Source organism: Phoenix dactylifera, chromosome 4, assembly GCF_051530095.1.
Source record: "Phoenix dactylifera cultivar Ajwa chromosome 4, Ajwa_hap1_PhDact_Kaust_v1.1, whole genome shotgun sequence".
NCBI lineage: Eukaryota > Viridiplantae > Streptophyta > Magnoliopsida > Arecales > Arecaceae > Phoenix > Phoenix dactylifera.
Genome location: NC_143193.1, coordinates 54146049 through 54172104, shown reverse-complemented (window position 1 = coordinate 54172104; position 26056 = coordinate 54146049). Strand labels below are relative to the sequence as shown.

Here is a 26056-nt window from a genome sequence, read left to right as displayed (position 1 = left end):
CCGACACCCTTGCCAGGCCCTCCTCGAAGCCCAAGGTGAAGGCTTCGGCCCCCGCGTCCGACGCGTCATGGACAAACTCGTCAGACTGGCGATAGGTCCGCACTGCCTCCGACATATCATGGGCGAACTCGGCGGACTGGCGATAAGCCTCTACCGCCTGACGCCCGATTTCCGCCCTCTTCTCGGCCAGCTCCGCCTCAGCTCGCTCCATAATCTGAGCCTTGGCCTCCAAGACCTTCGCCACAATCCGGCCTTCGGCCTCAGAGGAGACCCTCAGCAGATCAGCCTGAGCCTCTTTATGCTTCGCCTCGGTAGCAACCCGAGCGGCCTCGGCTTCCTTCAGGCGCGAACGGAGCTCTTGGACGTCCGTGCATGACTTCTCCAGGGCCGACTCCAGTTCGCCTAGTTTGGCTTCAAAAGAGCGGATTCGGTCGCAGGCGTTGTCGGCAGACCGCTGGGCCTTCTCCCACCGCTCTCGATAGTCCGCGATCTTCCGGGACTGCTTTTCAGCCCGTTCCTCCGCCTTCTTGACCCTGCTTTCGAGGCCCGAGGCGGCTTTGAGTTGCTCCCGAGCCTCTGACAGTTGCTCCTCCAGGGCGGCGAAGCCGAGTGCCCGCTCTTCGGCCTCCCGGAGCCTCGCCTCGAGGTCCCCGGTCGTCCTGCCTGCCGCAGCCCGGCCTCCCTCTTCCATTGCTTTCAGCCGGTCCTCGGCCTTCGCCAAAAGCCCCGCCTGTTCCTTGTAGCACTCCTCCAGACGGATCATGTACTGGGCGAGCTAAGAAATAGGAAAAATAAGGGAGTCAGGCGGAGAACAACAGAGCCAATAAATGGTGAAAGACGGCCAGAAGAACACTCACCGACATGAGACAGACGCAGCTGGCGGCCCCAACGACAGAGACATCCAACTCCCGGACCCGCCGACGGTCCTTCTCCAGCAACACTGTTTCGATGAGATTTCGGGCGCCATCGGTAGTGAAGGCAGACCCCGATTTCTCCCCGGAGCCGGATGGTGGTTCTGCAGCCTTACCCTTATCCATCGCCTGGGGAAGAGTCCGGCTGATCGCGCTCGGGGCGGGGGTCGCCCCAGGAATTGATAGGGTCCCGCTCGGCCGGGGCCTCGGCGCGTCCCTCCTCGAGTCATCAGGAGCCGACCGAGTCGAAGGCCGGGTCGGGGACCGATCACGTCCGACCCGTCCGTCTTGAGCAGGCTCAGGTGGCACCTCCGGAGTAGCGGCAACCTTACCACCGGAGGGCTGATACAGCGTCAGCTGCCGGTCGGTGCCCACGACATCTCCCTGACCGGTGGGCCCGGACTCGTCGGTCGGCATCGGAGGTATCTCCTTACGGGACTTCTTCGCCGGTGGGGCCCCGCTCGGAAGAGCTCGTTTCCTCCTCCGGACTGCTTCCAGCAGGGACGCCCTACCAACAGCCTTCGTCTTCACCGACCGCATGACGTCGTCGACCTCTGCAAGAAGGACGGGATAGTCAGGGACTGAGAAACCGAAAGGAAGAAGGAACGAAAGAGAAGAAAAGAGCTAAAGAAACGATGGCGGACTCACGGTCGGTGGGGACCGAGCTCAAACCGACGTTCACCAAGGTATCCTCAGAAATAAGGCGGCCCACCGGGGGAAGCTGGCCCTCGGCGACCAACCCCTTCAAGGCGGCGACGCCCTCGGATTCCTCCCTCGACAACTTCGACAGGCCAATTGGGGACTTCACCGGCGTCCCCCAGATTGCCCTGATTTCCCAGGAGGGGTCTGCATCAACGAAAAAAAAGCGCTCCTTCCAGTGGTGAATGGAGGTAGGACCCTCCTTGACAAGGCCGCACCCTCGCCGCGCTGCGAAGCACCACCACCCTTTGTCCTGGGGGTGGCCACTCAGGCCGTAGAGCTCCCAGAAAACGTTCAAGGTGGCGGGAATCGCATGCAAACGACAGAGAACCTGGAAGACCGTCAGAGCACGCCACGAGTTCGGCACCAGTTGCGTCGGTGCCATTCCTAAACCCCGGAGCACCTGTAAGACTAGGTCTGAAGGGGGAAAGCGGAACCCGGCCTGGAGGATGCCCTCATTGATGGCGATCTTCCCTCGAGGAGGATGAGACATCCTCTCCTCAGGCCCTGGGAGCGTGACGTTGCAGGCCTCGGGAAGGTGGTACCGAGCCACAAATCCGTCTAAGTCCTCGGCGACCAGTTTTGACTTGATGCTATCTGCTCCCACTTCGCCCATCCCTAATGGCCAATAAATCTACGGTCAGGACGGGGTCAAGAAGGAGGGAAAGGCCGGAACGACTGGGGTGCACTAGTACAAAAAGAAAAAGTATGAAGAGCTCAAAGTAGAAGAGTGGGAAACTCACTTGAAGAGGAGGAAGAACGGCTCCGAGAGCGTCAAAGGAAAAGCAAGCGAACGTTTCGGCGGCAACAATGGCAGCGCAAAGGAGAAACTCTAAAATGTCCGTAAAGAAGAAGACGGACGGGGGAGGGCCCCCGATTAAATAGGCGAAAGGGCAAGTGACGCCTCGATGACGCCAGAAGACGCCTGGCCGCCGAAGGGTCGCTCGCACCCCAAAGGCGAATCGACACCATTAAGGAAGGATGTCCGCCGAAATCCTCAGGTTGCCAGGTCAGCAGCAACCGCCATACGCCATAAAGAAGGCGGGAAGCTTGAAGCGCGCGCGCCTCTCCGAAGGATGGCGGCAATCTCGAAACATCACTCCCTTCACCTGTTCCCCTTCTGGTTCCAGGCTCGGAAGTGGGGGGCTACTGTTATGGGGGAATTAAGCCGCCATGCCCCACGTGATCGGCACGCGTATCCAGGAAAGCTACAGTTACCCTTTGACCCAGCACTCCGACCCCGAGTCGGACCTCCTCGGCTTCGCAGCCCGACCCCGGGTCGGCTGCCCTATGATCCAGCACTCCGACCCCGAGTCGGACCTCCTCGGCTTCGCAGCCCGACCCCGGGTCGGCTGCCCTATGATCCAGCACTCCGACCCCGAGTCGGACCTCCCCGGCTCCGCAGCCCGACCCCGGGTCGGCTGCCCTATGATCCAGCACTCCGACCCCGAGTCGGAGATCTTTTGATAACGACAGGCTATTCTCCAGAGGCACGCCGCGGCCTCCTGCTCCACTACTCCCTGCAACGGCTGTACCCGATGCTGCCCACGATCTCCTGTATCAACCGTACAAAGCGGAGCTCCACTACGCCCTGTCATGGCCGTACCCAGCGCTGCTCCACGACGCCCCGTAACGGCCATGTCAGTGGCCATTCTATCGGGCCCCACGACGACAAACCCCCCTGAGAGACCTCCCAGCCAGGTATATACGCGGCTGGGGGGAGAAGGGGGGGTAAGCAATACCTCCCAGAGCACTCTCTCCCACTTGTGATTAACATCTCTCCTCCTCCAATCTCCTCTGACTTGACCGTCGGAGGGCCATCACCACCCTGGTGGTGGTGCAAGGCTTGTTTGCAGGTTCCTTGGCGGAAGGTGGAGCGCAACCAGCACCAACCAAGACAACTCAGGCGGAACCCCGTTCACACCGTCGTGTCAATCGTTCTCGGTTTGGACCACCAGCAACATAAAGAAAGAAAATAAGAATTCGAACAAATTTAGCAGTATGTTAATTAGAATATATTTAGAAGTATTTGAAACAATCATGATCAGTGGAATCACCATCCTCCATCAAAGTGCTCCTTCATAATAGTTAAATGTTATCTTCTGAGAAATCAAAATGAAATAAGACTGATATGGTTAAATGTTAGGTCCAAACCGATCGATTTGCAGCCTGCTTTCCCACCGCCCATATGAGATGTGAAAAGGGAGAGAAGATGCCTCTTTTACCCCTCTCTCACCCATGGAAGTGGGCCTTCTCCTTGTACAACGCGATCTCACGCACGCTGCACGGGTCATGCTTTTAGAAGGGCGCAGCTCGTTACCAACTTACCATACGCCAAAAGTTGCATGGTGGCCGTTGTACATAACGTTAGCGATGCTGCCGTCTGAACCGAGCGGGGAAGTAAGACCAAAGAGGATGGATTTATTTGGTTACAATATTAGCTCACCAATTTCGTCGCTTTGGTCTCTTTTCAGAGGAGGCGTCACGAAACGGGCGAGGCAGGGGAACCCTGGGCCACCAGGCTGTGCGGCGCCGTGCAAGACGCGCGCGCACTGTAGAGGATTCAGACTCGCCCTTTCGGGCGATAGACAGACATATATCGTACTGTGCCGACACTTGCTTTTCATTAAATTTCATATTAGCTAGCGTTCATTTTTAAAGAAAAAATTTAAATTAAATCAGGACAACGTTGTTCTTGAGTTCTATGATATTAAAACAAAAATGGAAAGAAAATCATGCACATGAAGAGGGACTATCTACTCGCATCCTATCTTCTTTCTCGTGAGGCTTTTTTCTTTATTAGACGAGCTCTTTTCTTCTCCTAAGAATCTTCTTTCTCATTAAAGCATCCAAAATACAGTGTTTATTAATATCAATAGTCAGATGATACACACATGGTAAAATAATCATCTAACTTCCCAATATATAGCTCCAAATAAATGCATGTGCACTTTTCAAAATATGATGCTCGCAAATACATACTACATGGGCAAGTAATATATATCTAACAAAATATTTATTCAGCGTCCCAATACATACCTTTAGTAGATTGATAAATAATTTTTCAAATATGGTGTTCGTCAGTATACACTATATGGCCAGGTGATTTACATCTAGCAAAACAATCATCTAACATTTAATACGCACCTCAGGATAAATTGATACAAAGCTTCTAGAACATGGTATTTACTAGTATACAATATGTGACTAAGTGACACACTCCTCGGCTTCCAAATATATACTGTAAGCTTCTTTAATACACATCTACCGGCAACCCAATACACACCTTTAAATAAATTAATATATATTTTTTAGAACATAGTATTTGCTAGTACATAGTATATAGCTACGTAATATGCATCTAATAAAATAATCATCCAATATTTCAACGCACACCTCTAAGTAAATTGATTAATGGTTTTCATACCACTGCAATATATATATTGCAAACTTCTTTGGTCTTAAAAAAAAAAATGGGGAGAGATTTGGAAGAGAAGAAAAGGATTCGTAGAGAAGGTAGGCCTCATAGATGGAGAGATGACTTCACGAGGAAAAGGACAATGGGCCCGATGAGGTAGAAGAGAAGATGCAGATGGATGACCTCTCTTCATGCATACATTTTTCTTTCCTTTTTTGTTTTTTTAAGCCAGATTGACAAACTTTGTTAAGAGTCCTATCTCAATTTTTGTTTAAGATGATATTCTTTAGTGCATACACCAGAAAAGTTTTGCTCTTTCCATACCGATAATTATTAACAAAAATTCTAACGAATAATATCATATAGCACAGGCTTCCTATTTTGCCAATTTTTTTCTCTTACGGAATCCATCTATCTCGTGCTATAGTCCTCACTAATAATACGTAGTCAGATTATACATGCCTACCAAAATAGTCACCCAATGTCTCAATACAAATTTCTAGATAAATTGATACACAATCTCTAAAATATGGTATTTGCTACTATATATTATATAGATAAGTAGTTCATACGCAACAAAATAGTTATCTAGAGTTCAAATTTATATATTTAGATAAATTGATATATAGATAATTTTTTATTTATTTTAAATCATGAAACTGATAGTTCGGTTTCAATTTGACTTCAGAGTTTTCTCTCTAAAATAAGCGATCCGAGCAAACGTGGCAAAGGCAGCCTCATCAGCTGGGTGTTCCTTTTTTTTAGTTCGTAATCCATAATGTCCAAATGGGAAGATTTTAGACGGTGCCAAAAAATTTCCTTGACAATAAAAAAAATGCTCCCGACTTCAGCACCTCACCAGGGATACGGTGGAGATCGAGGTATGCTCCGAATTCCCTTGTTCTTCATTCTTATTTAAGGGATACTCCCGTTTCATTTCCAAATAGCACAGAAGGAGCGTGTGGCCATGGCGTTTTCCTCTCCTCTTCAGATGGTGCTGGTTCTAATCCTTGCCTTCTGCTCTACTTGGGGCTCTCTCGCCTACGAGCGTCCGAAGCCCAGAGAAACCCTCTCCGTCCCCCTCGCCGACGACGCCGATGGACTCACTCCCCAACAAGTACTTCTCTATGATCTATGCCTCTTCCATTAAGCCTGCAATTGGTTTGTGAGTAGGAATAGCTGTTGCTCTTGGAATGATTATTCCTCTTTCTGTTTGGCTGAATATTTTCATTTGTGAAAGGAATATTATTTCTTCCTGTAAGTCCATATGCTAGAAGAAAGAAGCGGAAGAAATAGAAGAGGGATTAATTTGCTCCTGGAATAAAGTTATTCCAACTTTCTCTGACCGATAGGAATAACTACTCATCCCTCCTTCCTGTTTTGATGATTTATTTGGCGACATGGGTCGCTCACCCACCATCCCAAACCTTCCATGAAAAGAGTCCCCACTCCGTTGACGTTTTAGGAATGGGGATTTTAGGGGTGGCAAACCAGCCAACCTAATAGCTTTGGCGTGGCGTACTTAAACGACTCATGTTCGGCTTATTAATTCATACACGTATTAGTTAGGATGTCATTAGACAATATCAAATGAGGTGTTAACTTTCTAACTATTTCGATGTAATTAGAGACGGAGTGCCGACATCAGGGAACATTTAAGAACCTAGGCATCTGCAGCCATACATTAGAATTTTAAACACTAAACTATAATTTCAATTGAGCGTCCATCTATTTTAGTTTTTTCATGAGCTGTTAAAGTTTTTCTAATCTATTCCGACCTTGAGAGAAGCATGTGAGAATCTACTCATATGCAGCTAGCCATACATTATAATATTAACTTTATATATTAGGATTCATCTATTTTAATTTTTGTCCCTCTTAGTATCTCATTAAGACAATCATTCTGATACAAAATTCAAAGAACTTACGATACATAGTTTATGAAAAGTTTTTTTTTTTTTTTTGGTACTCTATCGTCAATGTTTCAGTCCATTGCTTTTCATGATAATTGTATCTATTGATAAATATTGCCTGCCATTGATAAATATAGTTTCTCTGATTCACGTTGGGCCCTATCCAATCATGCACGCATTCCAATGTCAAAGAGTTAATCTGGCACATCCATTCGGTTCTGAAGTCATGATTCTCCTCGTTGAGAATATTGTTGTTGAGCTTTAATATGTAATTCTCCAAATGATCAGGTACATGTATCTATTGTGGGGTCCGAGAAGATAAGAGTGACATGGATCACTGAAGACGATACCGAATCCAAGGTGGAATATGGCACATCCTCGGGGCAGCATCCCTTCTCCGCCGCTGGCTCCTCTTCCACCTACTCCTTCCTCCTCTACCGCTCCGGCCATATCCATGACGTCGTCATTGGCCCCCTAAATCCCAACACCGTCTACTACTACCGCTGCAGCTCCAATCCCACTCGCGAGTTCTCCTTGAAGACTCCCCCTGCTAATCTCCCCATCAATTTTGCCGTCATTGGTACGCTCATTTCTATCGTTTGTCGTGAAATATATAAATATATATATATATGCCAAAGTATATATGAACTGAGTTAATTAGATTATGATAACCTTACTTGCAAGCGGTTGTTATGATGCTTTTGGAATAGGTGATTTGGGTCAGACGGGGTGGACTGAATCGACTCTCCGGCACCTGAGTGGATGGAGTCATGACATGCTGCTCCTCCCCGGCGATCTCTCCTATGCCGACTACATCCAACAATCGTGGGACTCATTTGGCCGGCTGGTGGAGCCACTGGCAAGCTCTCGTCCGTGGATGGTGACCCAAGGCAACCATGAAATCGAGAAGTTCCCCTTCATCAGATCCTTCAAGGCCTACAATGCTCGGTGGCGCATGCCCTACGATGTCAGCTCCTCCGACTCTAACCTCTACTACTCCTTCGACGTCGCCGGCGGCGCGGTCCATGTCCTCATGCTTGGCTCCTATGCCGACTTTGGACCCGGCTCATCCCAATACAACTGGCTCCAATCCGACCTGGCTAAAATAGACCGGGCTCGGACTCCATGGGTGGTGGCATTGATCCATGCCCCGTGGTATAACTCGAACGAGGATCACCAAGGGGAAGGGGAGAAGATGAGGCAGGCCATGGAGGAGTTTCTGCATGGGGCCCGAGTCGACATCGTGTTCGCTGGGCACGTGCACGCCTACGAGCGATTCACACGTGTGTATGATAAGAAGAAGGATGACTGCGCGCCGGTGCATATAACTATCGGGGATGGCGGCAACAAGGAGGGGTTGGCCAAGGATTACATCGACCCCCAGCCCGATATATCGTTGTTTAGAGAGGCAAGCTTTGGGCACGGGCGCTTGGAGGTGAGGAACGGGACCCATGCACTGTGGACGTGGCACCGCAACGATGATGACGAGGCGGTCGTCGCCGACCAGGTCTGGTTGACCAGTCTCGCTTCCAACCCAGCTTGTAAAACCAAGAACTGAAAGATGGCTCAGTACAATGTGATGGCAAGCTGTCATACGTTACATATATATATATTTGTATTGGACATTTAAATAAATATTTATCTATTTTAGCATAGTATTGCCCAAGTTGATCTCGGTTGAGTTCAAGAGCATGAAATGCCAATTGAGTTTATTATTTCTTTTTCTTTTTTTTTTTTGCTGAAAGCGGGTATTTCATACGATACGTGTACGAATACATCCAAGAAAATCAAAATACAACAACTCGCGGAGAGCATGTGGCAGCTCCCCCTTTCCTGACCAAAAGGTGTACCCTGAGTGATGGGCCGTATGGGCCGCCACCCAGTCGGCTGCCTCATTAGCTTCTCTAAATACATGCTTAGCCTGAAAGGCTCTCCCATCTCTCATCATCATCCCTATGTCATGGATCAAGGGATGATCTGTACCGCCACTCGTCGACCCCCTTTGAATCCATCCGATAACCATGGCCGAGTCACCCTCCAAAATGATCGAACTGGCCTGCAGGACTATCCTTGCATGGCGCATGCCCGCCCAGGCAGCGCGAAGCTCTGCCTCTGGAACCGACGTGTCAAACAGCTGGCAGCCACCTGCTGCAACTACCCTGGAGTGCGGGCCTCGTATGATAAAGCCTGCACCACCCTGTGTACCGCCGTCCAGCACCGACCCGTCAAAATTAACCTTGAGGAAACTCGGGGGTGGGAGCTCATAGGTGAAAAACATCATCTGGTGGGCTGTCGAAGCAGAGGGAGGCCCAGGTGTCCCGAGCTATCAAAGGTCTATCTAAAGAGGTGGTGGGTACAATCTCTGAAGCCTGTACACGAGTAAGCTCTGCAGCAAACCTCGGTGACACCCTGCGCTCACCGAGAGTACGAGCGTTCCTTGCCAGCCAAATCTGGTGCGCTGTGCAAGACGCTCTAATAGCCTCCTGACACGTCCTCGAACTGGCTAGCCACTGCCGTATCATATGGAGGAACTGTAGCCTATCACTCCGGGCCTCCTGCGGGATCCCGGCCCACTGCTATGTCAATCTCGCCCATATGCACTGAAAGAGCACATGGTCCACCGACTCCACGGCTCCACACGTCCCGCACTCTGCGGGGATCCCTCATCCACGCCTGCTCAGCGCTGCTCTCATCGGAAGGCGATCCCAGAACACCTTCCATAAGAAGAGGGCTGCCCGCGGGTGGAGACCGTACCTTCAGATCCATGTACAATCCGGCCCCCTCTCCTGCTATGACTGGATGACACGGGAGAGGTCTCCCAACTTGACACTGGCTCGGCTCGAAGTGCCCCATACCCTAACATCCGGCCCTGCACATCCTGGTAACGGGAGGGACCGGATCCTCGCCGCGAGGTGTATCCCAAATAGCTGTCGAAGTCTGGCATCATCCCACTCTGCTCCACCTGCTGCCAAAAGATCGCAGACCCGTAGTTCATCTACTGCCTCTACATCAACCATGGTCGGCCAACTCCTCAATGGAAGGGTGTCCACCCACAGCTCACTGGTCACGTCAATGCTCCGGCCGTCACCTATCAGCCACCTGGTGCTCGCTGAAGCAGTCGGCAGGTACCTTCCAATCTCACGCCGTCCCTTTTCTTTTTTTTCTCCCTTTTTCGGGCTATCCTATACGTTAGTCCTTTTTAGGCTAGAATACGGCATTTGTTTTTGTTGGCAAAAGGAGAGGCCTGGTGGGAGCAAATCAAGGAAGGGCAGATGACTGAGACCAGGTCCATATGGTGGTTTTGGGTTTATTTTTTTTTGGGCCTTCGCCCCCTTCGTGCACGCACAGTCCAAATACAGAGCGGAGGCACAGCCACCTGACAACGCAACCCAGTAAAATGAGCGACAGAACCTATTTGCTATCACACCTGTAACCCAATAACATCCCCATTCCTTCCCGCGTTTTCCGATTAATCCCGCATCGAGCTCTCCCTTCATCTGCTTCGGCATTCAGCACTGGAATCTCTCAAAGCTTCGGGTCGATCTGACAGTGGACGGAGATGAAGCGATCCCTTCGCCTCTCCTTCCTCCTGTTCCTCTTCCTCATCATTCTCACATAGCGGTGGAGGACATGAAGCGATCCCTCCGCTTCCCCTTCTTCCTCTTCCTCCTCCTCATCGCCCTCGCCACCGCCCTCAGCTGCTGCCGGACTCTCGGCCGCCTCGGCCTGCCCTCCGATCCCCTCCCCATGCCGCCGCCGCTTGGCGCCGCCGCTTCCCTCAACGAAACCATCGTCCTCGTCTCCGCCACTGCCGCCGGCGATGTGGCGCTGGAGAGAGACGTCGACGACCTCCTCTCCAGCACCTTCTCCTCCTCCACCACCTCCGGCGGCCGCTACCTCTCCATCTCCCTCCGCCGCCGGCCGGCCCTCCCGGACGACGGCCGCCCACTGTCCCTCGCCAGGCTCCGCTTCCCCGCCCGTCTCCCCCTCTCGGCGATCCATCGTCGCATCCTCCCGGAGTTCCGCCGCGCTCTCCGTCGCTGGTCCCTCCTCCGCCGGCGCTTCCAGCCGGAGGTCATGTCGGAGCTCCTCGCCCTCATCAAACGCCCCATCGACCTCCACTTCGGCTACCCGGACACCGGCCGGCCCTACGCCACCTGCGCCGTCGTCGGCAACAGCGGCATCCTCCTCAATTCCGACCACGGCGACCTGATCGACGGCCACGATCTCGTGATCCGCCTCAACAACGCCTTCACCCAGGGCTATATCCGGAAAGTCGGCGGCAAGACCTCTCTTGCATTCATCAACAGCAACATCCTCCACCTCTGTGCTCGGAGGGACGGCTGCTTCTGCCACCCTTACGGCGACTTCGTCCCGATCCTCATCTACATTTGCCAGCCGGCGCATTTCCTCGACTACGCCATCTGCAACGCCTCTCACAGGGCTCCATTGCTCGTCACCGATGCCCGGCTCGACGTCCTCTGTGCCCGAATTGTCGAATTTTATTCCTTGAAGCAGTTCGTGAAGGCGACCGGGAGGCCGCTGGAGGAGTGGAGGAAAGCTCACGACGAGAGGACGTTCCATTACTCGACGGGGATGCAGGCTGTTGTGCTTGCTTTGGGAATTTGCGATCGAGTTAGTGTTTTTGGATTCGGCAAATCGGCCAAGGCGAAGCACCATTACCATACCAACCAGAAGGCGGAGCTGGACTTGCATGATTACGAGGCTGAGTATGCCTTTTACCGGGATTTGGTCCAGAGGCCGCAGGTAATACCTTTCCTTAATGATACAGGGTTTAAGGTCCCTCCAGTGGTTTTCTATCATTGAGCCGTTTGAAGTTTGTAGTTTGAATTGAATCTTCCGGAAGACCATGATCTCGTTGTAGTTGTAAATTTTCACAGAAAATAAAGGTAAGAAAGATGAATTATATGCAATGGAGGTTTCTTATGCTAGATAATATTTAATTATGATTTCTGGTTGAAAAAAATTCAACCATTAAAGCATGTACTTCTTAAGTAACTCAATAAACTTTAGTCCCATATTAATGCAAGCAAAGTTACATTTAATACTTCTCCCGGCTTGGTCGTGCCATGAACATCACGTGTGGAAGCCTGTCTTTTGCTTTGCTTTTAATTGCTTTGACTTCATCCAAAGTTATTTTGGTATTTATTTCGATATCTTGCACGCATTGTTTTGATTTTTGTTCCAGAGTTATTTTGGTGTTTATTTTGATGTTAAATAAGGCTTAAATGTAGGATTTATTCAGCTACCCTTTGGAGAGGCCTTTATAACCAGACTAGCCGTTAAGGGAGCATTATTAGTGCATAAACAACTAGTAACTTCCCCATTTGCTTATTGCAAGCTTTACAGACTAGCAACTAGTTGTTAGAGCTGTTTCCTGACCAATCTCTGTATAAAGGCCATGTTGTGGCTCTCAGTACTACATATCAGAAAGCTCTCTCCCTGTGATAGTTATCTGCTGCTCTCTTTTTTGCTTTCTTTTCGCTTTTTACTCGCCTACCCTTTTCACTATTTCTACTACTATTTTCCCAATGTTGTATACTTTCAAAGTATTGATTTCGAGTGACTCAAGGAGTCAATTGAGTCAAACATTCCACTTGCTCATGCTATACCAAGGAAAAGCTACACTGAGCTGGGGAACCTTGGGAGTGTTAGAGCCATCTACTTTGCTATACCATCCATGTTCTCCTATTTTCTAATTTCTTACTTATAATTATTGCTTTCGGATTTATTCACGATTGTTTTGTCGCACAAATTCTTAGTTTTCCAACTTTATAAATATCTACCTCCAACATTTTACTCATTGAGAAAGGTGGTGTTGTAAACTGGAAATATTGAATAATAGAGATACAATTATGAGTTTTTGTTCAGTTTGTTTTTATATTATCATTTTACAATACATTGTCATTCCTTGTTTATATTGAGATCAAGTTTCTACTGAAATGGGCATACGTTTTCAACTTAATTGTTTTGTTTGATTCTTATGTAAAATGCTGTCAAGGCTTTTTGTCTTTTCTCACCTTTGCAATTACCAAATTGTTTTGTTTCATTTTTCTCTTTCCTTGAGCATGGCTGGGACAGATTTCCAGTGTTTGCGCACCTGTTTAGAGTTCAGATATCACCTTCCTGATCCTATGTCTGCGAAACAAAATCATTTAGTCTCACTTATGCTTTCTACAGTGGTAGCTTTGTAGGCATCATTGTTTTCAGATTTCTTTTTATTTAAAACATCAAGTTATCATTGTATTTACTGTAATGACCTTCGGTTCCTGGAAGTAAACATGGCCCGTGTGAGCTTATCTGATGTTGTTGGTTTGATCCATGATTCTTTTGTCTTTACTTGCAAAAATATTAGCTTGAAGTATGTATTGCACATGTATAAGACAACAAGATATTGTCTGAGGTTATCTGATGTTGTTGGGTTGATCCATGATTTTTATCCTTTACTTGCAAAGTAATTAGATTGAAGTATGTATCACACAAGTACAAGAAAACAATAAATTGTCCTATTCTGTGATCCTTGTTCACAAGGAGTGTGAGTAATGACATGAAACTATAAAATGGATTGTGACTTTGAAAGTAGAAAGAAATCCTGAAGCAAATCAATTCAATATTATTGCATTCCTCTTCACCATCTAACTTCATGATGGGGCAATTAATTCATGATGTCTATTGCTGTTTGCAGGTCTTATTTGACAATTATCCTCTCATCCTCCCTTGTCTATACACTGTTTGCATGTTTCACGTCATTATCTACAAAAAAAAAAATCATTCCGCATATTTGCATTTTGCATTACATAAACTTAGAAGCCCTTCAACAATAGTACTGTTCATTTGCCTGAACAGAGAGCTCCTGAGTTTTTTATTCTCATTTTTTCTTAAGAAATGAATCACTTAATTGGAGAAAAAGAAGCAGGACATTATCTTATTCTGAGAGAACATAATGTCGCTCCCTAAACTAGGACTTCTTAGAAGACTTTGTGCAAGGTTGGATTTGGAAAGAAGAAAAATAAAACTTTTCCTAGAAAATGTTGCTTTGCTCTTTTAGGATTGGTAAGCACATTTATTCTAGTGTTTAAACAACTTAATGAGAGTACACTGAAAAAGGATCATGTAAACTTATGCTGCATAAACTGCAATATCTTATGCAAATACAGCAAACTTGTTTCTTACAACCTCCTGATCATGTCTTTATGGTATATCCTTGGTCATCATGCAGTTTAGTTTCTTTGTGCATATCTTGTATTTGAGATGGACATGTCTATTTTCCTTGACAGCGCATCGTTGGAACTTGGAAGTGTATCGCTGCACAACTTATTTTAGTTCCATTATTTCTATCCATAGAGAGGCCTATGTGACAGTAGACCTTATTGTTGCCTATGTAGTCAATGCTGAAGAATGTAATTTTGCAATTGTGCTGTGTTATGATATGGTCATCATAGAGGCAATCATATTTTTCCAATGAATAATTTGTTAATAAAGGAAGAAAGATGTGCAACAGAGTCATTCACATGGCACAGCAGGAAATCTCACTGGATCCAAAGTTTAGGGTCATTAGTCATTACCAATCATCAGAGGATCGTAGGAGATTGTAATGGTAGAGATTGGTCGTGTCAACTAAAATTATGCGATCAATATCTTCTACATTTTTTTAATATTTAATGCTGGGCTTGTTTCATGAGGCAACTATAGTACTTCTTCAAATGTTATTGTTCGGGCAAACGAGAGCAGTAGTCTATGGAATATTACATGCGTGATGAAGCATCCCTCATGTTAATTGCAATAGAAGCAGCCTTCTCCTCTTGCTCGTTATTGTTTTAAGGTCCACCATGCATTGCTTAATTTTTTAGCTATATGTATCAAGCATTCTAGTTGTATCTGGAGAACACTTACCTGATTTCTCTGGTACATATGTGCCTATTCTCATTTTTCGGATCTCCACCTTAAAGGATGCTAGGAAAGATGTAGGTTGAGTAATGGAAGCTGAAGGAGCAGACATACTACACTTGCTATGTCACATCCATCTTTTACTGAATGGATGCATTTAGGATGATAGATTCTCTTCGATTAAAAATGAAATCTGATGAATTCCCTATGTTTGTCGCATGCTCTGTCAATTGAAGGATTAAGACAATCCCCTACTTCAGCTTCTCAAAACCAAACGATGCTTTCTTCTTATCTTCTAAAACCAAACAATGCATTTGGGAAAAGAGATGTCGATTTTCATGGTTGATGGCGACTATAAGTATTGTTTCACTATTTCTGGTAAGTTATCTCTCTGGTGTCAGTATGAGATTTCCCTCTACATCTGGTTTCATGGCAAATTAAGGTTAATGTAATGGGGAAGGATTTTAGCTTCTCGTCTTCAAACTTAATAGAGATACGGGTGATCAGAAAGACTACTGTCAAGCAGGCAATAGCCTTGCAGAAGTGGTGTTGCATTTGTTGTCAGAGTACTCATCCTTGTTATGTCAGTAAAAGCATTTGTACTGGTATTAATTATTATTTTTGAGTGAAAGGTTTGGATGCTTTGGAGTCTGTCCTCTGTTATGTATCTTGTCTTATTCTTTGCAGGAATTGTTCACAGTATAATTCTGTGATCAATCATTTTCAGTCTTGGCTTCTATTTTGTTATGCATGAGCCAAGGGTCTACGAGATGCATGACTGAAACAAAAACAACCGGAATCAATCAGCACTTATGCTGAACATTATAATTATGTATACTGATTATGAGATTTATGTATCGAAACTACCTTTAAGTTGCTGGTACTATGAAAATGAATAGGATGATCAACACATAAATTACATGGAGGGGTTTTTTTTATTACTACAATCATATTTTCCCTCATTTATCTTAAATGCTTTCTGAAATGATAGCATTATGTTTTGCTTCAAACAGGAGTTGAGGCGAGTTTAAGAGAGTCTATTGTTGTTCTGTCTTATTGTTGATACACACTGTTAAGCCAAATCAACCAGCACTGCTTATCCAAGCTAACATGATTAGAAGTTTCTTCCTAGGTTCCACACAACACATATTAGGGGTTTACCTGGATATTTCTGCGGCACAGGTTCTCTTTGGTTGGCATCCTCTTCCTGTGTAGAACCCAGCAGATGATCTTAATCTGGAGAGGGGCTCTGACACTCCAGATGCAAATCACAGCAGTGGACACAACTCCTTCGTACTTAATCATACTATAAGTTTGGCCTTGCAGTAAATCGTCCTTTTTGATTCTCTGTTCTGTTCTCTCTTAGCAGAGCATGCAAGGTATATGCCTCTGCCGCAAGCTTCCCTGTAGGTTCTGGAGCAAGCTGTAGCTGCCATCCCTGCTCCGTCTCATGATAAGCTTCAGGATTTAAAGCAACTGGAGCAAGTCGAGGAAATAGACAAGCTAGAGGCTGGCTATTGATCTATGGTTCACGCCATAACCTTATTCCAGTGCCCCTGCCCAAGCTTGAAGCTGCAACCAACCACAAGTGCATCGTTTATTCGCTGCAGTTCGCGCCAAAATTAAGATCCAGAGGCTTGGTGTCTCCCCAACATTGCAATGGCTGTTTGGTCATTTAAATGCGGAGTTATAATGAGGTCCCTTCGTATAGCTGTCTCCCTTACATCACAGTGGCTCTTTTTTTTTAATCAAATTTTCTTTTATTTAATGGATATCTGCATAACTATAAATATAAATTTAAATATAGATGAAACATGATCAGATATTGTGGATAGATTCCAAGATCCATCAAGATGGTCAGTATATATCTCCATCAATTAATATTAGTATTTCAAGTATAATATATGTAGTTATTTATCGTGGTTTCACTAGCCACCATTTGTTTTGCAGTTCATCGAACTTAATCAATGTTTGATATTAATCAATATTAATAACTCAAATTATTTGAGTCTCTGGTCATTTTGCTTTAACTTAAAGCTATATGGAGTCTTTAATTATTATATTTATAAATATAAATTTAATTTGGCTTATAATTTTATAATTTTACCGATTGTATTTATAAATTTAATATAATAAAATTTTCAGCCCAATCGTTCAGGCTCAAACGGGATATTTTAGCGAGTGGGATAAGTCGGGCAATATTCGTTACTTTCTCTCTGCCCTCGATTCCTTCCGCACCGCGACTTCTTTCCCCCGATCTCAATCGATCTTCCGGCAATTAGGGCCAGGGTTTCTCTCTCGCTCCACAAACCCTAGAGGATCCCCCCCCTCCCTTCTCCACCACCATGGAGGGCTCTGCGGAGGACCCCGGAGAGTGGGAGCTGGCGGACGTGGACGACAGCATGTTCCGCCTGATGCTCTCCTCCAAGAAGAGCTCCGATTCTTCGACTCCGCCGCCGTCGACGGCGGGGGATTTCGCCGAGGAGGCGCCGCCGCTGCCAGATTCCGTTGCCTCGTCCTCCTCTTCTGGTTTGGCCGAGCGCCGAAGGGGGCCGTCGGAAGAGGTGCTGAGCCAAGTGGATCAGTTTCTCAGAGAGGCTTTGGAGAAACCGCGGGAACGGCTTTCGAGTAAGTCTCGTGGTTTGTTGATGGTACTTTCGGTTTAATTCTTGTATGATTGATGGGAATTCTCTGACTTCGTCGATGGTCTGCTGATTTTTTTATGCTCGTGTATGCATACGAATTGCAGTCAGGGTTAGCGTTCATCTTTAATGCACATGCAATAATGCAATTCTACTTTATTATTATTGTTTTTTTTAAACCTCGGATTGGACGCAATCTCGGACATTGATTTCATAAAAATTGAGACTTTGTACTCCTGGGGAAATATAACATAATAATATGTCAGTAAGTGATTCTAAAAGCTTTCTTTTCAGTGGCCAATCGAGTTCTGAGCAGCAGGTTAACGGTAATGACTATTTGATGTGTCCATGAAGATCGCATATGATTTGGAAGTACATAGTGAAGTGCAAAAGCCAAGTGGAGATACGTTGACCTATTTGCTTTCTCCAGAGTTAAATAGGTTCAGTGCTATGATGTATCTTAAGACATCCCACCATGTGGCACGTGCCCTTCTATTCCTAATGTAGATTATAGAGGGCCTAATTTGGCTTTATCATTGGGATTGTTCACCTGCTGCTTTGTCCTATTGTTATTTTGAAATTTATGAATTGCACTTTGGAACAGCTGGAGAAGATAATAATACAAAGATTATATAGATGACAGACAGTAATGCTGTGGAACTTTATGCCAAAGAAGTCATCTGTAGAGGCTGTTTTCTGTCTCATTCATTACCTTACCTGAATTTTTGGAAATGAAGTAAGTCTCCACGCTCCTTTTCAAATGAATGAAAGCAACGGTTAAATGAAAGGTGTTTTGATCAGTGTTAAATAAAAAGAGTATACTTAAACAAGCAGTGACAAATTTTTGAACTTTTAATCTTATTGGATTTGATTCTGTGGGGCTGGTATCCACTAATATCATACAGCTAAGCCAGTGAGGAAGCTGTCGTGCTGCTAAGTTGATTGCAAAAAAGCCTGTGAGATCAGTGGATCGATTAGGAACTGAGATGATAAGATTTGGAAACAAAATAGAGATATTGACATTATTGAAGTCAATTGCCGTCATGCGGTCGGTGCGGCCTAAAGAGCACGGAGCATCAAGATCTTATGAATTGATATTAAAGTGATAGATTTGCAAGATTCTGATATACTGGTTTTGGTTTCCCCCCTTCCTATGCACAGCATGATGTTCAGCTTCTGGGACACATGGCGACCAGGAAAAACAAGAATTTATTTTTGTGTTGAGTATTGAATCCAAATACAGTCAAATTCCAATGCATAAGAGGCTTTGATGATTTTACCAAAGTAATGCATAGAAAGTTGATGTCAAGATGCTTTGTGAGATTTAGGGTTGTTAGAAATCCAATGTTTATGAATAACTATTCACAATGATCAGGATATCAAGCGAGTTTGCATAGGTAGTTATGTCTTTTATGTTCCAGTGTCGCTCATCAAGTATAGCAAGGCTTAACAAAAATGTTCAAAGAATGAATAGCACTAGAATCAGTAAAAATGAAATTATCAAGCTTATATAATTGATCTCATTTTTCCTACTAATAACTTTAACTGATTCGTTTGGCATCAATGTTTTGTTTTATTATTTTCTATTGCATGTGTCTCTTCTTTCTTTCTTTAATTCCTGGAACCTCTATCTTGAATTTTACTGTTGAAATCATATTTCAGTTCTTTAATAATTGAAACATACTAAAATTTTGTTGGTTCGATTTGGCACGTCCCAAGTATTCTAGCTACTCGTTTGTTGTTACTATTGCAATAAATTGTCATAGAATAGGTCTATTGGTTTGATTTCTCCTGCACTTAGGGTGCATTTGGTTTGCAATCGGAATCGGAAACAGAATGGATAGGTATGAGAATTAGAATGACCATCTTCCTTGATGTATTTGGTTCATGATGGAAATCGGAATCGGAATGGACTTTGAATACTAGAGGAGAGTCGGAATTGGATTTTGAGGGATTGGGGCATTCTCAATCCCTCTTGAAATTGAAATCGGAATGGGACTCTCCTTAACCAAACTGTTGAAATGGGAGTCACTCATTTCCATTCCCATTCTATAGCCCAACTCTCCTCAACCAAACATGCCATTATTTAGTACATATGCCAAGGTAAACTCCGACTTTTGAAGCCTACTAGGCAGGTCATTCTCACATGGTATGAAGTTGTTAGTCAAAGTCCTCCATGATGATCGAGAATCATTTGAATTGGTTTGGTAACCACTTACAAAAGACAATGCATGCTAGGGATGACCACTCTGAGCAGCTAATTTGTGTTTGTACTCATTATTCGAAGGAGCCTGAAAAAAAAATACATAGATAAAAAGTGATAAAGGATTTAAATACACTTTCTGCTTATGGGGTCGAGACTTATAGGAAGTCATTGATGAAGTATCCATACAGCTGACTGGGATTGGTTTGATTAAGGCTTGTATCTTATGTTAATGCTTATTGTCTATGCAACATTATCTCATTTCTAGTTCAATTGAATAAAATGTTACAATGTAATTGACATATGAATAGAATTCTATAAACAGGTAGCGGACTTTCTGAATCTACTAAGTTTGAGACAACTTATATTATGTTATTTTCCTTTGTTGATGTGGTTCTATCTCCTTGTTAGTTTTGCGGATGGAACAAGATATAGAGAAGTTCATCTGCGATCATACTCAACGGGAGCTGGAGTTTAAGGACCTTCCAACTTCCTATCTACGATTGGCAGCACACTGTCTGGCCCAACATTTCTACCTGCAATCAATTGCCATGTCAGACACCATTATGCCTGATGGATCTGGTTCTCGAATTGTGCTTCACAAAACTTCTGATTGTCGATTCCCTCCAGTTAGGCTTGCAGATATTCCTGTCAATTTGCCACAGGAAGATGCCAATAATGCCATTAATTTTGCAATCAAGCGGAGGCCACAAAAAGAGTCAGTTATTACGAGTGGAAATACCTGTTCGTCTAAGACAAACCTCACAAAAAGTGTTGAACAAAGAAAAGAGGAGTACAACAAGGCACGAGCTCGAATATTTAACAGTAATGGTGGTGGTGTTGGAATGGTAAAGACAGAAGGTGAACCAAACTTGCAAGATAGCTTCCAACATCGCTTCTTGGAATCAGCAAGATCAGATGGGAAATCTACAGTTGAACAATCTGAAACTAATCCTGGAAGGGCTTTGAGTGACTCTTCTATAGGTAGCAATAGATCAAACAGAAATAGGGCAGATAAAGAGCCTGCTGTCGGTAAATACAGAACTAGCAATAGAGTGGCCATTTTCCGTGATCGCGAGGTGGATCGCAAGGATCCTGACTATGATCGGAGTTATGATAGGTATGATGCAGGGTGCAGTCCCATGTTGGCTAGAGATATATTTTTCCCCTTCAACTAAGTCCATACCTCAAGAATGCTGCCTCTTATACCATTGAGTGTCATTACTCCCAACATTATATGTTTAGCGTCAGCAATGCCAGTACTGTTACATCCTATTGCCTTTTCCTTCTTTTTTTTTTTCCTATGAGATCAAATTAGTTCTACCTGTTCATTGTTGATATAATTGTTTTCGCTATATTATCTGCATTTCTCAGACTTGCAAGAAATTACTGTTACCAGGGAAGTTGTAAACTAGGTTAACCCATATTGACTGCTGATCATCAAAAGAAATTATTTTCATTTATGTACTTGCATGCATGAGTTGGCTTGAATAAGTTGAATGTACAAATATCTATTTTGGTGGATGAATTGCCCACCTTTTGTACCATTGCATCTTTGCAAAATTTGTTTTAATAAATACCATTTTGACATGCATTCTTGTGGTCTTGCCCAAGTGCATATCTTTTATCACAAACTGGCATCTTCTCCCCCTCCCCCTCTCCCCCCCTTTCCAAGTGCAAGAATTTATTTAATATCTCTAAGATATGAATTAGATTAGTTTTTTGCGCATTGAATTGAGGCATTTTTATGTTACTCTGATTCCAGGTATACGCAAAGGTTTGACCCTGGATTTGGATTTAGTGGAGGACCTTATCTCATGCAGCCTATGTTTTCCCCTGCTGTTAACTATAATACTGAATTTCCTCAACTTGGATCAAGTCACAGGCCTCAAATTCCTATTGAACACCAACCTAGGCACATTCCTCAACATCTGCGGGGACCTTGGTCAGCGACATCAGGACCTTCTGCAATTAGCTATGGTCATCCTGATGGTATGATGGCATCATTTAATGCTAATCAAGTTGGGGCACCCTCAACATCATCAGTTTACATGCATTCTTCCCAATACTCCGATCCCCCCTGTCCTCGAATGTCATTTGTCCATTACCATGAACATGTTCAACCTTTTGCACAGGTATGGGAACATGCTATTATAGCTGCATTTTGAATATGGATTGTTGATATAAGGTTATGAATTTGTCATTTTTCCTTTTCTTTGTGTTATAATGAAAAACATGAAGGGCAGAACTGTTTTAGTGTGAAGGGGGCACCAGTTTTGGTATGTCGGATGAGCATCAGTTCTCTTCCCTTCTGTTTACTCTTTCCACTGTTGCCATCAGCATAGCAGCCTGATAATATAAAGAAATAAGTATCATTAGATGTTCATTTATCTGGTATTCCATGACCTTGTTTTTTCAGTTTCTCGTGGTCTAACTACATCAAGGAAATAGCTTAGCAAGCGATATACTTAGCCTTGCTGTTTGTCAATGCTATTTCTGTAATTAGTTATACCAGGTTGAACTAATGCATCATCAGTTTCATCCAGGAAAGAGGATTTTCCTGCACTCACTTGCATAAAGATTTTTCCCCTTTGTTTTATAAGAGAGACATTGTTTGTATGTTTCATCATTATGGTGGCGTATGCTTTCCTGACACTGGCTATATGCAGACTCCTCAGCAGCAGGCTGAAGCAAATTCTGGGTTGGCCCGGTCCCGCTAAGGGGCTTGGGCATGCCTGCACCTGCCAGTGCCTCTTTGAGATCAGAAATATGGATGATTGCAGTTACAGCATAGCTGGCAGGAGGATTCAGGCATGAAGAATCGAGATTGACTGGAGCAATGCACCTCGTTCTCTGAAATCACTCAGCCAGTTCCAGCTTTCTCGGCTCTGTTAATGCTTTCACTTAAGGTGAAAGAAGTTTGGTTTCTAAGATTCTTATGCCTTGCTGAGGCTCCAGATGTCGCTGTTGAGCAAGAGGCATTAGAGGATGGCGCAGAGTGAAGCTTAGGCATGTAAATAGTTGATCAAGATTAAGGTCTGACTAAGAGCACTCTAAGTCCTTTTGCTTTGTTACATTTTTTATGAGATGTCTAGATGTGGGAATTGCTTATATTTCTCTCTAACAGCGCCATAGATCAGGCTGTGTTTCTGCTATTGTAGTACATAAATGTCAGCTGCAGGCTTGCGAGCCTGCTTTCTATAAGCAAGTGAATCCAATGGGATATTGGCCCTCTTTGTTCTGGTTGTGGCTGGCATATGATGCCTGGTCAAGAGCTTTGTCACTGACTTCATATTAACAGTATATGTGTATCATACACCTCATTATTGGTCATGTGTAATGTATCAATTGATTATAACCCTGTTGGACATGGTACTTGAAATTTATTGTAGAAATTGATTATCATACATGGTGTAAGGAACTTTTCCTGTTATCCTAATGTGTATGCGAAATGTTGTGGTATACCATCCATTCCCTGTTCATTTATGTCATGATCTGAAGGAACATTTATAACTTGGGTCTTTCTTTTTTCTTTTCTTTGTTTCCCCAAAGAAGCTTGGCATATAATACAGGATGAGTTCTTTTTTAGTCTTAGTTTGATTCATGCACCATTAATTGCACCACCTTGTGATTTTGCGGTCTTGCCAAGTAACCTTCTGTGGTTTGAAACCCGGATGAGTCCATCTTTTGAGACCAATGCCTGTAAAAAAGTTAAGCCTGTTCATCCCGTTGATGATTTATCTGGTGTTTGTCTTGCAAATAATTTGGAAGATCAGTTACCAGTCATCTGGTTTGTGTTCCATGTTTCTTTTTTTTTTTAATCTTTTGTAAAATGCTAGAATTGTTTCTTAAATAGCTATGATCAAGATATGCTTATGATACATTTATAATCATTCGAGGAAATATCTTATATGTATATGGCCTGAAATGGAGCCAGCCATCTAGGGTAGGCATGGTGTTCGAATCGAAAACAGTAATACCTCTGAAGGTGTTTTGCACAGTGATTCTGGCGCTGATTTGAGGCTTGTCAAGTTTTTAAGTTCATATGGCCCAAATTAGAATCATGGTTGGGTGCTCTATAGTTTCATGGGTCACGACTTTTGTAAAGTCTGGTCATAAATTTATAAGATTTTGAGCTATTTGTTGTTAAAAAGGACATCCAAGTTCAAGGCTATTTCCTCTTGTTTGGGCATTCAAGCCAAGTCATTGTTGACGAGCCTACTCTATCACCGCACTTGCCTGGCCTCGCGTCGGTTCCATCGCATTTTAAAGTTCGAAATCGCGGCCATCGCCCTTCCAGTCCAAGGTTTTATTATTCTTGGAGGGTGCGTTGGGATGTGAGGATAGAAAAAAAATGCCAACTTGAAACATTCTACAACAGTTATTGACTTTTATTATTCCTGCGGTTCTATTAAATTTCACTAGACAACCAATAGGTCCAAACAAGGAAATTGAAAAATACAAATGTCATGTTTCTGGGAACCATTGGCAACCTAGAGAAACTAGCATATAAGATACAATTTTTTAGCTATTCTTGAAATGTTATGCAGTAATGCAATAGATTATAATAAATAAAAAAATTCAATAGCCACATTTCTATTACATACTATGTAATGAACTTTAATAATTGGCAAGTAGAAACTTCTACTATTAATATAAGTTAATTTGGTGAATAGAGAACTATGCACATGCTAAATTCATGCATAAATTTTCGTCATTAACAACAGTGTCATTAACATAGACTTCGCGCATCATGAGGTACGATTTTTTTTTCTTTTTTTTCAAGTATTTTCTATATGTGCTAGATAATCTAACAAATTATAATAAATAAATTTTTTTGGTAGCCAAATTTTTGTTGTATCATTCATATTTCTTGTATATTAAGCAATAAAGTTTAATGATAGTTGTGCATATTAATATCGGTGTTGATATTGGCATTCATACAACGAATGGGGAGCAACACACAAGTTGAACTTCTATGTAGGTATATAATAAATAATAGATAGAATATATACTAAACTAGAATAGATATAGGAGCCTGATTTATTATTCAAATTAATGATATCATTAATATGGGCATCCACATGACAAAAGGAAAGCTCGACACAAGCTAAGCCTCCATTTTAGTTATATACTAGTATAACCTATGGGATATACGAGGTTAAGTTTTTTGTTCCTTTTCTAATTGTTGTTGAAATGCAATATAGAATAAATATAATAAAATAAATAATATTTTGATATTATCTAATATTTTTTTACAATAATTTTTGAATATTAGTATCATGATATACTATCACTATATAAAATTTTAATAGTGTGTGTATATATATATATATCAATATAGTAAAATAGTATATTATTATAAAATTAAACATGATCCAACTAGGGTATAATAAGAAATATAAAAATATTATATCTGGGGATATTTAAATGCAATATAGCAAGATCATTAGGTAATATCATGATCATAAAAATATAATAAAATTAAATAAAATATTAGTGTCATCTAATAACCCACATGGGATTTCAGCAAGGTACAGTACTAATAAAAAGTATTTTGTTAATATTGGCATACTTTAAACAAATTTTTATATTAATTTAGTAGTAATAATAAAAGTTCTTTATTTAATACAGTTTAATAAGATGATATTTGTTAGGGGGGTTCCCCGAATTTAGTCCCACATCGGCTAATCAGCGGGAAGGTCTGTGCCATATAATGGGGGGCTCAATCACCCTTCCCTTAGGAGGCGCCTTTTGTGGGGCAAAATCGTAAGGCGCCGTGAGGAGGGCTCCGGGTACGCTCGACCCCCAAATCGGACCCAAAGCGGACAATACCTTCTGAGGGACACTCTCTCTTCCCCTGCTCGGCTGGTGTGTGGGCTCTGCTGGTGACGGGATGCAAATCCCGCATCAGATGGCGCTAGAAGGAGGGCCTCGGCCCTCCGCTTATCCAGCAAGGGAGCCGACCCGGGCACAGGACCTCCCCGCTGGGGGGCTGTGTTACGGGGGGTTCCCCGAATTTAGTCCCACATCGGCTAATCAGCGGGAAGGTCTGTGCCATATAATGGGGGGCTCAATCACCCTTCCCTTAGGAGGCGCCTTTTGTGGGGCAAAACCGTGAGGCGCCGTGAGGAGGGCTCCGGGTATGCTCGACCCCCAAATCGGACCCAAAGCGGACAATACCTTCTGAGGGACACTCTCTCTTCTCCTGCTCGGCTGGTGTGTGGGCTCTGCTGGTGACGGGGTGCAAATCCCGCATCAATATTTATATTATATTATTATTTTTTGAGCCTTGTTTATTTTCCAAAATAAATAACTTTACTGAAAATGCTATTGATATAGGAGAACTCTATTGATAATGC

The 26056-nt window shown here is 43.9% G+C and overlaps 3 protein-coding genes across 6 annotated transcripts; all 3 read left to right on the top strand.

Annotated features, from left to right (window-relative positions):
* Nucleotides 1–5752: 5752 nt before the first annotated feature.
* Nucleotides 5753–8610, top strand: PAP20 (Purple acid phosphatases superfamily protein). Of its 2 annotated transcripts, XM_017842657.5 has the most exons (4): nucleotides 5830–5909; nucleotides 5981–6145; nucleotides 7230–7521; nucleotides 7652–8610. In XM_017842657.5, the coding sequence occupies exons 2-4, from the start codon at nucleotides 5996–5998 to the stop codon at nucleotides 8497–8499; spliced, it is 1290 nt and encodes a 429-aa protein (XP_017698146.4). In that variant the 5' UTR covers nucleotides 5830–5909; nucleotides 5981–5995; the 3' UTR covers nucleotides 8500–8610. The 2 variants fall into 2 exon arrangements, with proteins under 2 accessions (XP_088576828.2, XP_017698146.4); XM_088720702.2 differs by having other exon boundaries at nucleotides 5753–6145.
* Nucleotides 8611–10169: 1559 nt separating this feature from the next.
* LOC103706040 (sialyltransferase-like protein 1) lies at nucleotides 10170–16024 on the top strand. The gene has a single exon (XM_008790000.6). It carries the CDS (start codon nucleotides 10572–10574, stop codon nucleotides 11766–11768), a length of 1197 nt encoding a protein of 398 aa, XP_008788222.1. The 5' UTR covers nucleotides 10170–10571; the 3' UTR covers nucleotides 11769–16024.
* A 368-nt stretch (nucleotides 16025–16392) lies between these two features.
* Nucleotides 16393–23127, top strand: LOC103706035 (uncharacterized). 3 transcript variants are annotated; one of them, XM_088720701.2, is made up of 5 exons: nucleotides 16393–16546; nucleotides 17008–17477; nucleotides 20106–20814; nucleotides 21460–21829; nucleotides 22241–23127. In XM_088720701.2, exons 2-5 carry the CDS (start codon nucleotides 17195–17197, stop codon nucleotides 22412–22414), a joined length of 1536 nt encoding a protein of 511 aa, XP_088576827.2. In that variant the 5' UTR covers nucleotides 16393–16546; nucleotides 17008–17194; the 3' UTR covers nucleotides 22415–23127. The 3 variants fall into 3 exon arrangements, with proteins under 3 accessions (XP_088576827.2, XP_088576826.2, XP_038989253.2); XM_088720700.2 differs by having other exon boundaries at nucleotides 16405–16546; nucleotides 16995–17477; XM_039133325.3 differs by lacking the exon at nucleotides 16393–16546 and having other exon boundaries at nucleotides 16819–17477; nucleotides 22364–23127.
* Nucleotides 23128–26056: the final 2929 nt, after the last annotated feature.

Excerpts from the sequence above, each read along its gene's own strand:
- LOC103706035 (XM_088720701.2), top strand. The coding sequence starts at position 17,195 with ATGGAGGGCTCTGCGGAGGACCCCGGAGAGTGGGAGCTGGCGGACGTG. Across the intron at positions 17,478-20,105 it reads ACCGCGGGAACGGCTTTCGA|TTTTGCGGATGGAACAAGAT; the intron begins GTAAGTCTCGTG and ends TCTCCTTGTTAG. Across the intron at positions 21,830-22,240 it reads ATGTTCAACCTTTTGCACAG|GAAAGAGGATTTTCCTGCAC; the intron begins GTATGGGAACAT and ends AGTTTCATCCAG.
- LOC103706040 (XM_008790000.6), top strand. The coding sequence starts at position 10,572 with ATGAAGCGATCCCTCCGCTTCCCCTTCTTCCTCTTCCTCCTCCTCATC.
- PAP20 (XM_088720702.2), top strand. The coding sequence starts at position 5,996 with ATGGCGTTTTCCTCTCCTCTTCAGATGGTGCTGGTTCTAATCCTTGCC. Across the intron at positions 6,146-7,229 it reads ATGGACTCACTCCCCAACAA|GTACATGTATCTATTGTGGG; the intron begins GTACTTCTCTAT and ends CCAAATGATCAG. Across the intron at positions 7,522-7,651 it reads CATCAATTTTGCCGTCATTG|GTGATTTGGGTCAGACGGGG; the intron begins GTACGCTCATTT and ends CTTTTGGAATAG.